This window comes from Oncorhynchus keta, chromosome 14 (assembly GCF_023373465.1).
Source record: "Oncorhynchus keta strain PuntledgeMale-10-30-2019 chromosome 14, Oket_V2, whole genome shotgun sequence".
NCBI classification, from domain to species: domain Eukaryota; kingdom Metazoa; phylum Chordata; class Actinopteri; order Salmoniformes; family Salmonidae; genus Oncorhynchus; species Oncorhynchus keta.
Genome location: NC_068434.1, coordinates 42,520,948 through 42,534,842, shown reverse-complemented (window position 1 = coordinate 42,534,842; position 13,895 = coordinate 42,520,948). Strand labels below are relative to the sequence as shown.

At 42.4% G+C, this 13,895-nt stretch overlaps 1 protein-coding gene across 1 annotated transcript in view; it reads left to right on the top strand.

Moving 5' to 3' along the window:
* Nucleotides 1-1,052: 1,052 nt before the first annotated feature.
* The window catches only part of ndufaf2 (NADH:ubiquinone oxidoreductase complex assembly factor 2), a 34,703-nt gene continuing 21,860 nt past the window's right edge, over nt 1,053-13,895 (top strand). The window contains exon 1 of the mRNA XM_035786127.2: nt 1,053-1,265. Within this exon, the coding sequence (XP_035642020.1) occupies nt 1,151-1,265 (115 nt within the window). The 5' untranslated portion in view covers nt 1,053-1,150. The remainder of the gene's footprint in view (nt 1,266-13,895) is intronic.

Here is a 13,895-nt window from a genome sequence, read left to right as displayed (position 1 = left end):
ATGCTGCCATCTAGTGGGTGCCATCAGATATGTGAGCCACACACACAACTGTCTACCGTGCACACTGCTTTACAGGGGTACTGTGGTTTCCTGCTTTTGTTCTCCAGGTCAACCACCACAATCACTCCATCTGCCCCTCTAGATAGCATGCTACAGAACAGACAAGAGGAGAGGGTTAGCTTCCAACAGCTCCAGGACTCTAAAGATGTGCTACCTAGGCAACACATGTCCATGTTGAGTTGTTGTAGGTTGCTTGCTCATGTATCAAGTTATGTTGAAATCAGGTTATGAAGGAAGCATGCATTACGTTATAGGCCTAGGCTATATGGTAATCATAAAAAAATAATGTTCTCAATTGTCAGACCTACAACCAATGACAGAGTGTGAATTGAGATTTCATATTTAATGATACAAATAAACTTTGATTTTACGTACTAAATAGGCTACACATCAGGAAACGAGCATCTTTTTTTCATTTTAGGAAACAAGCATCCTTCAAACCCACGTATAAAAGGGAATCCATCAAAAAAACAATGGAATAGTGTTCAGATGGGATGATAATTTGGCCAACTTTCCCCCTCATTGTTGACTCTGCCCGTCTCAGGCAAAGTGTGTCATCGAGTCCAGCCTTTCTTGCTGTTAGAAACCCCAAAAACGTCCCTCAATATATGTATATTTAAATAATTTAGCTAGCTAGCATGACTGTTTGTTATGGTTGTTCTAAAGCTAGCATAGCATAACTATCTTGGCTAACCATGTACAAATTCAATATCGTTAGCTACTAAACCAGTTTTGCAAACTTTTTTGTGTACAATAAATCTCTGTGATCTGAATTTTATAAACGTCAATAAAATCATTTGAATCAGCCGAACTTTTTTATTTAAACTCATTTAGCAAGCTGGTATAGCTCCAGACAACAAGGGGTGTGCGCGGCCATGTTGTTACGTCAGGATTTTTTGAGACCTCGCTGGCATAACAAGTGCATTGATTGGTTCCTCTGATTCTGCCATCCAATTAAAACATATCTTACTGTTGTCTGTTTTTAGATACGGGAGATTGCATAAACAACAAATCCAATTGAACATGCGTTGATAGGGGAGGTTGTGTGGTGAAAAATACGAGCCCGATAGCTATATCATATTTGCTCAATATGAGCAGGATCGGGGGTCTATTACGCCGGAGCTTTGGGTTGATAAAAGAACATGTGGGCACCGACCATTTCGGAAATAAATACTACTTGCAGCCCGAGCAAAAAACTTGGACGGGTAAGTTGCTAACGCTTTAGCTACCTCATCCCTAGAAACTTTGACCTAGAAAGCCACCTCTGTAACGTTATTGTTGTCCCAGGTACAAGTAACGTCAGCTATCTTCTGAAACTCTCCAGTTTTATTAGCTTTCTACTTTAACTAGAAGCTACACGTTTTAGATGGTTAGCTAACGTTACAGTAAATGGTACAAGCTACAAAGTAAGCAAATGTAACAGTAGCTATGCTAGCTAGCAAATATTCGTTTCAATATGTAAAATGATAGCTAGTTCAAACCGTGACAATTTTCCTACACATTTTAATTTTAATCGAGATTATTACATTAGTGGTATTGAATTCTTATCTCTTTGCTACATGTTATTGAGATCTTGGCTCTCTTTTTGTTTCATGTAAGATATGACCACTAGATGGAGTACGTGTACCTGTTTTTGATATATCCCAAACAAATCACGTCAGTTTCTTCAATAAATTCCATACACTCTTCTTCATTGTATGTTAATTGAAACACATTTGACACGTCAGCTCAGTGAAGCCCATCTTTGTTAAAACATCCCATCATCAATGCCCTCAAAATATGGCACTGCAACCCTGTCACATAATTACAATAAATTAATCTGCCTCTACTCTTCAGACACTTTCCATTCAACCATTGTTTGTTTGAGGATTTAGAACGAGGTCAGATTTCTCAGCTGAGAAAGATAGTGTGTATGTAGCTTAATATATAAGCCGAGCCTCAGATGTGATTCAGCAGACAAAGCCGTGGTGACTAGGCACTGTTGTCCCTCAGGTAGCAAGGTTCTTAGTAGGCAAGGTCGAGGACATTCAGGCTATTCTGTAGACTGAAATCTCAATGTACAAGGGAGTTGAGCGTTGACTAGTGTGGGTGGATTGGAGCTCCGACTACATTGAGACGCTGTCAGTTGATACCTGTAAAATCTTAAAAGCTTACAGTGTACGTATGTTTGTCTTAAGTAAAGTCGGGCCTGTCATTTGCTCTTAGTTTCAATTGCTCTAAAATGTAGATTACCCTACATAATCTGAGATTAAATTGGTGCATTCGCGCTGAGTTGCCATTTTAGAGCAATAGAAACTAGGAAACTGTTGGTGTGGATTTCAGCAAACAAAAACAGGCCCGATTTTACACCGGACAAACATAGGTACATGGTAAAGGTTTAACATTTTACAGTATCGATTGACAGCGACTTGATGTAGTGAGAGCTCCAGTCCGCCCACACTCGTCCTATTGAAATGGTTTGACTAAGTCTGCATTTTCAATCCGTAAACCCATGTTATCTTAATTAATTTACCAAGATGATCTCCCTCTCGTGGTGTAGGATTTAGCGAGGAGATATTGGCCTTGTACCCATTCACTCACTCACTGCGTCATTTGTGGGGGACGACGTGTTTACTGTTGCCTTGTTGTTGTCGTCGTGTTTGTTTGCTAGACCTCTGCCCACCTCGTCTTATTTATTAATGTGAAGTAATCCGTAAGTTATTTCAAAGCATGTAGGTGGGCTGGGTATTCAAACATCGTAGAGGCCTGTGTTCAGCACAGTCTAGGTCTAGGCTACTGCACAGGGAACACCTCCTTTTGTTATTCAGTCATTAGGCCTACGGTGATTTCTCAATGGGACCCCTTGTGCATGAATAGCCTAGGCTTCAAGTACATGCACACTTATGTCATCACGTATTGGCTGTGTAATGACACGGGTCATAATGGTTGATTCTCTACTCACTCTTCCTCACCACAGGGAGGCCAGAGCTTTGCACTGTCTTCAGCTACTACCACACACACACCATTGGCGTAGCACCCAACCCGTAGCCCCGACAAGCTTTACACCCTCCCACCCATGTCCTCATTGCATGTAGTGCCACAAGAACACTCATGGTCTGTACAGTTCTCTACTTCTGATCGATTTAAACTAACAATATTGGAATCACCATAGTCTCAACTATAAACTGTCAACTCTGATAGATTAAAATAGAATATTCTTTTTGGTTCAAATATGTGACATTTAACTAGGTTTTAAAGTCATAAAGCAACTGAGGAAAACTAAATTGCAACTGTGTGAATGAACAAGAAGAAAAAGAAAAGATCTATCAAATTTTTGTCTAATGTCCACTCCGTAAGAGTGGGACAAATCTGACAGAATGGTTGTTTTATTGGGGATATTCAAATGAATCATTTTCCATATTTTGCGAATGTGTGTATTGAACTTTTTATTTTTAAAGACACAAATGTCTGTTTTGAGTATCTGTTGTCAACTCAGTCAGTGGCTTGTCAACTTTGTCACTTATGGCTAACGCCCTTAAACTTTTTTTTTTTCTCTCAATATTCTGCAAAAATATTTTCAGCACTGTTCCGCAACACACGCTTAAGCAATGGAAGTATTTGCCGTGCAAGACCTAAGAGATAATGTTTGCTTTAGAAGTGTTGTTTTATGTTCTAAATCTAGGAAAACATGCCATAATGCTAACAAAATTAGAGCATTTAGTAGTGCTATAAAACTAAACAAAAAGGTTTGGAGATTTGTATTATATATTGCCTTGCGCGGGGCGGGGCACCTGTGAAACTGCGCTACGCCACTGACGCACGCGATCTCTCCTCTTTCTTTTGCTCACTCCAACCTTGTAGAAATAAAGGGGGATGTATTATTAAGTTCATACTTCTTGCTCTTTAAAAAAAATAATCTTAAACTGCACAGACAGACTGCAGGCTCTATACAACAGCAACGCAGGTGGAGGAGGAAACTATTTATCTCTCTCCCTCCCCCTCTCTTTAGTAAATTCATAGGTAACTCTCTTTCTTTCAACTATATGCTCAATCTATTCACCTGTCCCTATTCGTCTGTCTTCCTTTCATTTATTTATTTATTTGTACTTTAGTGCTCCTATTGTCTATCCCTCTCAATCTGTTGGGCTGTATGAAACTGGGGCGTAAGTAATATAATGCTGTGTTCGGTTCGGTTGCCCAGGACAGAATTGGAAAAAATATTCCAGTGTTATTTTGTTCAAGCTATCTCTATCCTCTCCCTTCCATCTTTCCCCTCTTATCACTTTATTTTTTTCTCTCTCTCACTCCCTCCCCCTCTCTCTCTGTACTCCAGCTCTTTTTGATGCCTGTCCAGAGCTGTGTAGAATATCAGAGTGGTTGTGTTATGTGAAAGGCTGGGCCCAGCAACATACTACAGTACCCTTGTAAATGTACACCGAGCCTCTTTTAGCCTGGTTGCCAGTCCATTCTAGCTTTAGCTAACTCCTTTTGGCTTAGCAACGCTAAAGGAGAAACAGACTGGCTATCGGTGAAATGGAATGTGTACACAGAACAGACTATCTATGCCTCTGCCATAGTAATGAAAAGTAGGCCTAACTCCATGTCCCTAGCCTGGGCCACCTGGTGGTTATTGGTTAGCCAGATCTGTTTCCAAACATGACGACAACAAAGGAGTTGGCTGAAGGCAAACTCGGCCTAGATCTGGCTACCAGGCTACGATGCCTATGTCCGTATGAACACAGAGCATAAGCCTATCCCTTTCTGTGTTCCTCTGTCTTTCTGTGTCGCTATACTGTATGTACCCAGACTGGCTCAACCTCACTGCAGGGACGCCCTATCACACTGACTGGAAGAAAGCAAGGCATTCTGGAGATTGGCCCATTTGTCTTAATGGCAGCCGGGCTGCAGCACTGATGCCCATCCCCTCTTATTTAGGGAGAGCGGAGAGGAGAGCTGACATTATCGCCCGCTGCAGGCGGATTGGAAAATAATTGCCTGTATGATTGCTATTTTTTTTCCCCTTGCCTCTTTGAGGAGGTGTAGCCTTTGTCTTGGAATCAGTGGCTGCTCAATAGTGGACAGGGGAAAGGCAGCCCCTTTCATGTGGCAGTGAAAAGGATGTATTTTTAGTGCTATTCACTGAGCGCTGTATGCTATGCAGTTTTAATCTATTGGTCCGTGCGCTGTGCGATGAGGAATCTGAGGGCTTCAGAGGTGCACCACACTGTGAGAGAAAAGAGGCAATGACTTGTCCTCCTGTTACTATCCTGTCCCTTTGGCTATTATTTAATTCATTCTGAGGCTCTGTTCCATGAAGTGAAAACTGAAAGGCTTTTGGTTGGTTCTGCCTTTTCAGGTTGTCTAGTGTGGGAGGGGAGATTGTGTGCGCGTGCACGTTTGCGGACCTTAAAGAGAACGAGCTAGTGAATTCTCAACACTTTCATGCCTTAGCACACTTAACACAACAACAGATGGCTGTGTGTCATCAGAGCGTTAATTCCGGGCTGCATATATTCCATGGAAGAAGTCACAGCCGAGAGCGACTGGGGTCCAAATGGCTGTTTACTCAGCGACAAGCTGTCCCCAGGGGGAGATGAAGGAAGCTGTAGGCCTCTCTTCAACGCCAGCACTGGGTTTGTCATGGAGGCCTATGACCAAAGCTGCCTGGGGTATTCAATCATCTTCATTGAATGGCAGCGTTGCCATGCTTGGGCTTTCAATGAAGGTTGTTTACCCATCATCATGCCAAGTTCATCTAGCAGCTAACAATGTTGTCCTCTTATGGACACACATTAGCCAGGCCTTAAGTGTTATTTTATTGGAACAGGTTTAGATTTAATAACGTGTCATTCCACCTCAAAAAGCACAAGAAAGAAGTTTTCCACACCCACCATCTCTAGTTTGTTCTCCACTGTACGGGAAAATGTTGAGCGTGAAGAACCCAGCAGCTTTGGTGCACCTAGCAACTACTACCATACCCTGTTCAAAGGCACTTAAATCTTTTGTCTTGCCCAGTCACCATCTGAATGGCACCCATACATAATAAATGTCTCAAGGTTTATAAATCCTTCTTTAACCTGTCTCCTCACCTTCATCTACACTGATTTTTTTTTTGAAGTGGGTTTAAAAAGTAACATCAATAAAGGATCATGACCCGGTTGCATAAATTATTTTTCCTTAATGTCCTTTTCCTTCATTTTAAGGTCAATTTCCCCCTTAAATTAAAGGACCTCATGGGCACCTTTAAGTGCTTCATTCAGCATGGATATCAATGTCAACAGCATTTGTGGAGGTGACTGTTCCTTTTAATCTGCACTGGTTACAAAAGGACAACATCAACCAGCCAGCTACTTAGCTAAACAATGGAAGGTGCACAATCTATGGCTACAAAACTAGTTGGCTATATATACTCTGTAAGATAGCTTGACGTACTAGAAAGAAATATAAACAAGTTGGGAAAAAATTAACCGCAATAAATGTGATTTATCTTCTGAAGCAATTTGGTTAGCCAGTCTTGATTGTAGCAAAATAGCTTTCATTTTGTGAGAGAGAAATGCTCTCTTTTTAAGGAGGTTTAGTTAATGAATCAGGACGTCTCCATGGTAACCAGATACTCTTTCTGCCATACATGCCTTCAAACTACCGTAAAACTCCTTCAGGGTTAAGTGTGCCCTTACCGAAGGAAATATTTTAGGGCTCTATGCAATGTTCTTAAACAATTCTTAGGCAAGGGGAAATTATTCCTTAAGGTAAGAACCTAAGATGTTTTTTGCAACCGGGGGGCCTTTCATGCCAAATAATGGCCCCCAGCCCAAAACATGACCCCCTAAATTACATTATATCCATCCCTTCTATGCAAACAAGGCTGATTTCCATGACAATTTTGCTGTTCAAACAACCTTTGTTTAGCTAATAAGATGACAACATTACTTCAAACTACTTTTGGGTACCATGTTAACATTCCAACATGAAATCCATGTCTTAAACATTGCTACATTTCGGAAATAGCAAAGAACATGTGTAATCTGCTTGACACAAAGTTACTTACCTTACAGATCAAAGTCGGTTAATTTCCACTCCATATGCACATCCATTTGAGTCATACACTGGCTTGTCTGGCTGCCATGTTTTTATTTTAAGCTGACCTTCCTTTATCTACACTGAAATAATATTATTTCATTTGTCCTCTTCTGATTTAATTGTTTTCTCTCTCGCATAGCTCATCAGTACACCTTTGTGGTTGAATATATATATATATATATATATATACATTTAAGTCATTTAGCAAACGCTCTTATCCAGAGCGACTTACAAATTGGTGCATTCACCTTATGACATCCAGTGGAACAGCCACTTTACAATAGTGCATCTAAATCTTTTAAGGTTTACTTTATCCTATCCTAGGTATTCCTTAAAGAGGTGGGGTTTCAGGTGTCTCCGGAAGGTGGTGATTGACTCCGCTGTCCTGGCGTCGTGAGGGAGTTTGTTCCACCATTGGGGGGCCAGAGCAGCGAACAGTTTTGACTGGGCTGAGCGGGAACTGTACTTCCTCAGTGGTAGGGAGGCGAGCAGGCCAGAGGTGGATGAACGCAGTGCCCTTGTTTGGGTGTAGGGCCCGATCAGAGCCTGGAGGTACTGAGGTGCCGTTCCCTCACAGCTCCGTAGGCAAGCACCATGGTCTTGTAGCGGATGCGAGCTTCAACTGGAAGCCAGTGGAGAGAGCGGAGGAGCGGGGTGACGTGAGAGAACTTGGGAAGGTTGAACACCAGACGGGCTGCGGCGTTCTGGATGAGTTGTAGGGGTTTAATGGCACAGGCAGGGAGCCCAGCCAACAGCGAGTTGCAGTAATCCAGACGGGAGATGACAAGTGCCTGGATTAGGACCTGCGCCGCTTCCTGTGTGAGGCAGGGTCGTACTCTGCGGATGTTGTAGAGCATGAACCTACAGGAACGGGCCACCGCCATAATAATGGTCATTGTGGCCAAACTGTTCTATTTTTGTTTCATCAGACCAGAGGGCATTTCTCCAGTACGATATTTTTCCCCATGTGCATTTGCAAACCGTAGTCTGGCTTTTTTTATGGCGGTTTTGGAGCAGTGGTTTCTTCCTTGTTGAGCGGCCTTTCAGGTTATGTTGATATAGGACTTGTTTTACTGTGGATATAGATACTGGAGGAAACCGGTCCAAAAGTATCCTCACAAGGTCCTTTGCTGTTGTTCTGGGATTGATTTGCACTTTTCGCACCAAAGTACGTTCATCTCTAGGAGACAATGTGTCTCCTTCCTGAGCAGTATGACGGCTACGTGGTCCCATGGTGTTTATACTTGCATACTATTTACATTTACATTTAAGTCATTTAGCAGACGCTCTTATCCAGAGCGACTTACATTGTGTTGTTTGTACAGATGCACGTGGTGCCTTCAGGCATTTGGAAATTGCTCCCAAGGATGAACCAGACTTGTGGAGGTCCACAATTTTCTTTCTGGGGTCTTGGCTGATTTCTTTAAAGTTTCCCATGATGTCAAGCAAAGAGGCACTGAGTTTGAAGGTAGGTACCCGTTGCTGACAGGTGTAAAAAATATTTTTAAAAAATCGAGCACACATCCATGCAATCTCCATAGACAAACATTGGCAGTAGAATAGCCTAACTGAAGGGCTCAGTGACATTCAACGTGGCACTGTCATATGATGCCTCCTTTCCAACAAGTCAGTGTGTCAGATTTCTGCCCTGCTCGAGCTACCCTGGTCAACGTTAAGTGTTATTGTGAAGTGGCAACGTCTAGGAGCAACAACAGCTCAGCCGCAAAGTGGTTGGCCATACTAGCTCACAGAACGGGAACGTCAAGTGCTGAAGCGCGTAAATTTGTCTGTCTTCAGTTGCAACACTCACTACCAAGTTCCAAACTGCCTCTGGAAGCAATGTCAGGACAATAACTGTTCATTTGAGCTTCATAAATGGGTTTCCATGGCCGAGCAGACGCACACAAGCCTTAGATCACCATGTGCAATGCCAAGCATCGGCTGGAGTGGTGTAAAGCTCTCAACAAGTGGACTCTGGAGCAGTGGAAACGCAAGTGTTGTCTGGCGTGATGAATCAGGCTTCACCATCTGGCAGGCCGACGGAAGAATTTGGGTTTGGCAGATGCCAGGAAAACGCTACCTGACACAATTTATAGTGCTAGCTGTAAAGTTTGGTGGAGGAGGATTAATGGTTTGGGGCTGTTTTTCATGGTTTGGGCTAGGCCCCTTAGATCCAGTAAAGGGACATTTTAACGCTACAGCATACAATGACATTCTAGACGATTCTGTGCTTCCAACTTTGTGGCAACAGTTTGGGGAAGGCCCTTTTCTTCTTTCAGCATGACAATGCCCCTGTGCACAAAGTGAGATCCATACAGAAATGGTTTGTTGATCGATGTGGAAGAACTTGACTGGCCCGCACAGAGCCCTGAACTCCTTTGGGATTAATTGGAATGCAGACTGCGAGCCAGGCCTAATCATCCAATATCAGTGCCGACCTCTTGTGGCTGAATGGAAGTCCCCGCTGGTGGAAAGCCTTCCCTGAAGAGTGGAGGTTGTTAAAGCAGCAAAGGGGGGACCAACTACATATTAATGTAAATGATTTTTGGAATGAGATATTTGATGAGCAGTTGTCCACATACTTTTGGTCATGTAGTGTATGTCTGGTCATGTACGACGGAAAATCAAAAACTAAATTGTAAAACATAAGCAAAACAATCCATTGGGGACAGAATATAACCTACAACATCCATACCTTGTTTCAGAGTTCACGACCTTGATCAGTCAAGATAACCTCAGGAGAACCGTGGATGTTAAAGATGTCCATCATCGCCGTGGTGGCCTCGCCAGTCTAGTCCTTGATGGGTATCATACTAAATGAAAATCACATTTTGGTTTCAAGCACCCTTTTTAATGGGTTACAGAAGGACATTTTAGAGCTAAGCACGTTCTCTCCCTTTTACTGGCCTTAATGGGTATTGCATCCATCCACTTGGTAAACTGTTCGGTTGCCGTCAGACACCAGCTGTTGCCATTCCTGGATTTCGTGAAGGGTCCGATGAGGTTAACCCGTAACATTTTAAAGTGTTAGAGAGAAGATGATTTTATTCCTACCCGTATTTGTGTCGTACAATATGCAGATGTTTGTAAGGATACTGACACATACACATTCTATAATATTGAACTCTGCTGTGAACAAATAAAGCAACCATTACAAAATGTGAATTGTGACATTTACCGTCCATGTGCCATGGTGAAACAACTAATGGGCTTCAACTCCGGCGCCACAGTCTTCACCCTCTCAAACTTCTGGCAGGCTAGACCGGTACTTACCTTCAAACACAACGTGACAATTTGTAACATTGTGTGCTCTCTGATATGACATTCATTGAAAACATAATAATTTAATGTATAATAGAATGTGATTGATAAACTAAAGGTCCTTCTGTAGCTCAGTTGGTAGAGCATGGTGCTTGTAACGCCAGGGTAGTGGGTTCGATTCCCGGGACCACCCATACGTAGAATGTATGCACACATGACTGTAAGTCGCTTTGGATAAAAGCGTCTGCTAAATGGCATATATTATTATTATATATTATTTCACATGGCCCAGCTAACCACACCCTTTACAATCTCACGCCAAAAGAAATGTAGGTTGATTTTTAGCAACCATGCACTTCACTCTGAAATGTCTAGCATGCATCTCGGTCAGCATAGCCTCTTTCTCTTCCTTAGTGAAAATCACCCTCCTGTGTGGCTCGCCATCCTTCCCCTGTAGGTACATGTGATTGCCTAACAAGTTGGAAGAGAAGAGTTGTTGAAATACTCAAGTCTTAAGTAAATTTGCACTGCTGTCTTCCGCTCTCTTTAATCCTCCATCCCCCCCCTCCCCCTATCTGTGTCTATATAAGGGCAGTTGGAATTACCATAGTTGCTTACACCTATCCATTTGATTGGTCAGGTTTAATTTATGGCTAGATACCTCGATACCTCAACATGATAGACATATGTATCGATGGCAACATGTAGATGACCAACTAGCTAGATGGAAAATGGTTGTACATAGCTATATCCTTCCAGTTATCTATTAGAATCTACACACAAAATCTCATAATGATAAAGCGAAAACAGGTTTTTTGAAATGTTTGCAAATGTATTAAAAAATAAACTGCTTATTTACATAGGGATTCAGACCCTTTGCTGTGAGACTCGAAATTGAGCTCAGGTGCATCCTGTTTCCATTGATAATCCTTGATTACAATTTGATTGGTGTCCACCTGTGGTAAATTAATTTGATTGGACATGATTTGGAAAGACACACACCTGTCTATATAAGTTTCCACAGCTGACAAGAAAACAGTGGCTTCCATCATTCTTAAATTACTCTGGCCAGACGGCCAGCTCTAGGAAAACTGAGCTATCGGGGGAGAAGGCCTTGGTCAGGGAGGTGTACAAGAACCCGATGGTCACTCTGACAGAGCTCCAATGTTCCTCTGTGGAGATGGGAATGGGAGAATCTTCCAGAAGGACAACCATCTCTGCAGAACTCCATCTATCAGGCTTTTATGGTAGAGTGGCCAGACGGAAGCCACTCCTTAGTAAAAGGCACATGACAGCCCGCTTGGAGTTTGCCAAAAGATACCTAAAGGACTGTCAGACCATGAGAAACAAGATGCTCTGGTCTGATGACACTAAGATTGAACTCTTTGACCTGAATTCCAAGCATCGCGTTTTGGAGGAAACCTGGCACCATCCCTACAGTGAGGCATGATCTTCCAGGAAGTCATCAAACGAAGTCTCTCGGACATTCGATTTCCGTTTTATAAAATTGTCAAATTTTTGTCATTTTTCCGCTGTCCTGGTAAATCCCACAAGAGGGCGAATGGAATCATATTGCAAATGTACAAAACATCACCAATCACGACGTGGACTTTTCTCCTAAACGGAAAAGACTTTGAAGATTACTTGGTGCGCATCGGTTTGGCATAATGGGCAGAACAAGATGGCGTCGAGGCCTCAACAGTTTTTGAGTTATGGCCATTTTTATGGGATTAAAGGTCAAAAATGAAAATAGAGCGCAAATTTTTCCACTTCACGTCAAAGTAAATAAACCTACGGTGTCAATAAAAATAGAACCAGCCATTTATCTATTGTAATTTAAGAGAAATCGTACAATGTACAATTGGTGATGTTTTTTTAAAGTTACAGATCCAGTTGAAGCATGTTCAGAGCTCTGCGAGATTTCTGTGATTTTTTTTTTTTTTTTTTTCCCGTGATTTTCTGAAATAACACACACTCATTCAACCCTCTGTAAATAAGTCAGTTCTTAACATAGACTTAACTCAATATTCTATAAGTGCCTACCAAAAGGAGGATATGTGTTCACTTTCAGCTTCCTGTGTAAACCGGAAGTGCCTTAAATAGTGTCATAGGTGCTGTTTCGAAGGGTTTAAAAGGCCAAATTTTTTCAAAACTTCATGTGTTATTAGGGGCGGCAGGGTAGCCTAGTGGTTAGAGCATTCGACTAGTAACCGGAAGGTTGCAAGTTCAAACCCTGTCGTTCTGCCCCTGAACAGGCAGTTAACCCACTGTTCCTAGGCAGTCATTGAAAATAAAAATGTGTTCTTAACTGACTTGCCTAAAGGTCCAATAAAAAATAAATAAATGAGGCAACCCTCATGAACTGTAAATCAGTCATTTCTCCCAACTCTCTCTCTCACACACACACACACACACACACACACACACACACACACACACACACACACAGCAAGGATGGAGTGACAAAGTGCGGTGCTTAAAGACACTCAGAGCCTGCAATGGCATTACCATAATCTCTAGGCTGTGCCGAGTTCAAAGAGATGCCCCGCTAGACCGTAGCTTGCTTGGTCTGAGCTCATAATGAAGCTTTTGGGTGACAGCAGGAGAACAGTTAGGGTTCGAAGCACAATTCGACCTCAGGAACATTCCTGAGGTCCTCCCGATCTGTGCAAGCCTAACCTTGACCGTGCATTAACTCTTAACAGTTAAAAGGTGTTTACATCAAACAGTTTTCACTGACTTCTCTCCCCATAGGAATACATTGCCTGCACCCCTAAATTCAACCGGAAGCCTATGTGTGTTATGAATGACTTATGAACCTGTCTTCGATGACAATCCATCAGGCCACTAACGAGGTGACCTGTGTCGATTCTAAGCTTCCTGGAGCAACCGGAAGTGGTTCAATTCACCCAAAAGGTGTTTTGATGTACATAACCTGCAAATGTGAAAATGACTGCATTCAACCCTGTGTAGATCGGTCAATTCTTAACATAAACACTTAAAACTCAGGATTCTGTAAAAGCATACCCCAATGGGGATATGTGTTCACTTTTAGTGCCATAATTGGTGTCATAGGGGCTGTTTCGAAGGGTTAAAAAAAGTCAGATCTTTCCAAAACGTAATATGTGTGATCAGGCAACGCTCATGAACTGTAAATCAGTCTTGTCTCCCATAAAATTTCCCAGAACAACGCGCACACACACAGCTTGGACGGAGGGACACAGTGTGGTGCGTAGAGACAGACAGAGCCTGCAATAGTTACTTTTGTTCGAACTATTAAAGAACCGTTAGACCGAGAGTTCTGAAACTTTTGAAACCTGTTATAGAGCTCAGATCGATAGTGCGTGGTGAGTTGTGGCTCTAGAAGGTTCTCGGACCGAGAAACAACCTCGTACATTTGCAATAACTTCAATTCATTTTGACATCACGAAAATGACAACATTTAGAAATGTCCCAGAGTCGCAAGACTAGGTGCATTGCAACCGCCTCGGCCCATAGAGACGGACCCTAACGTT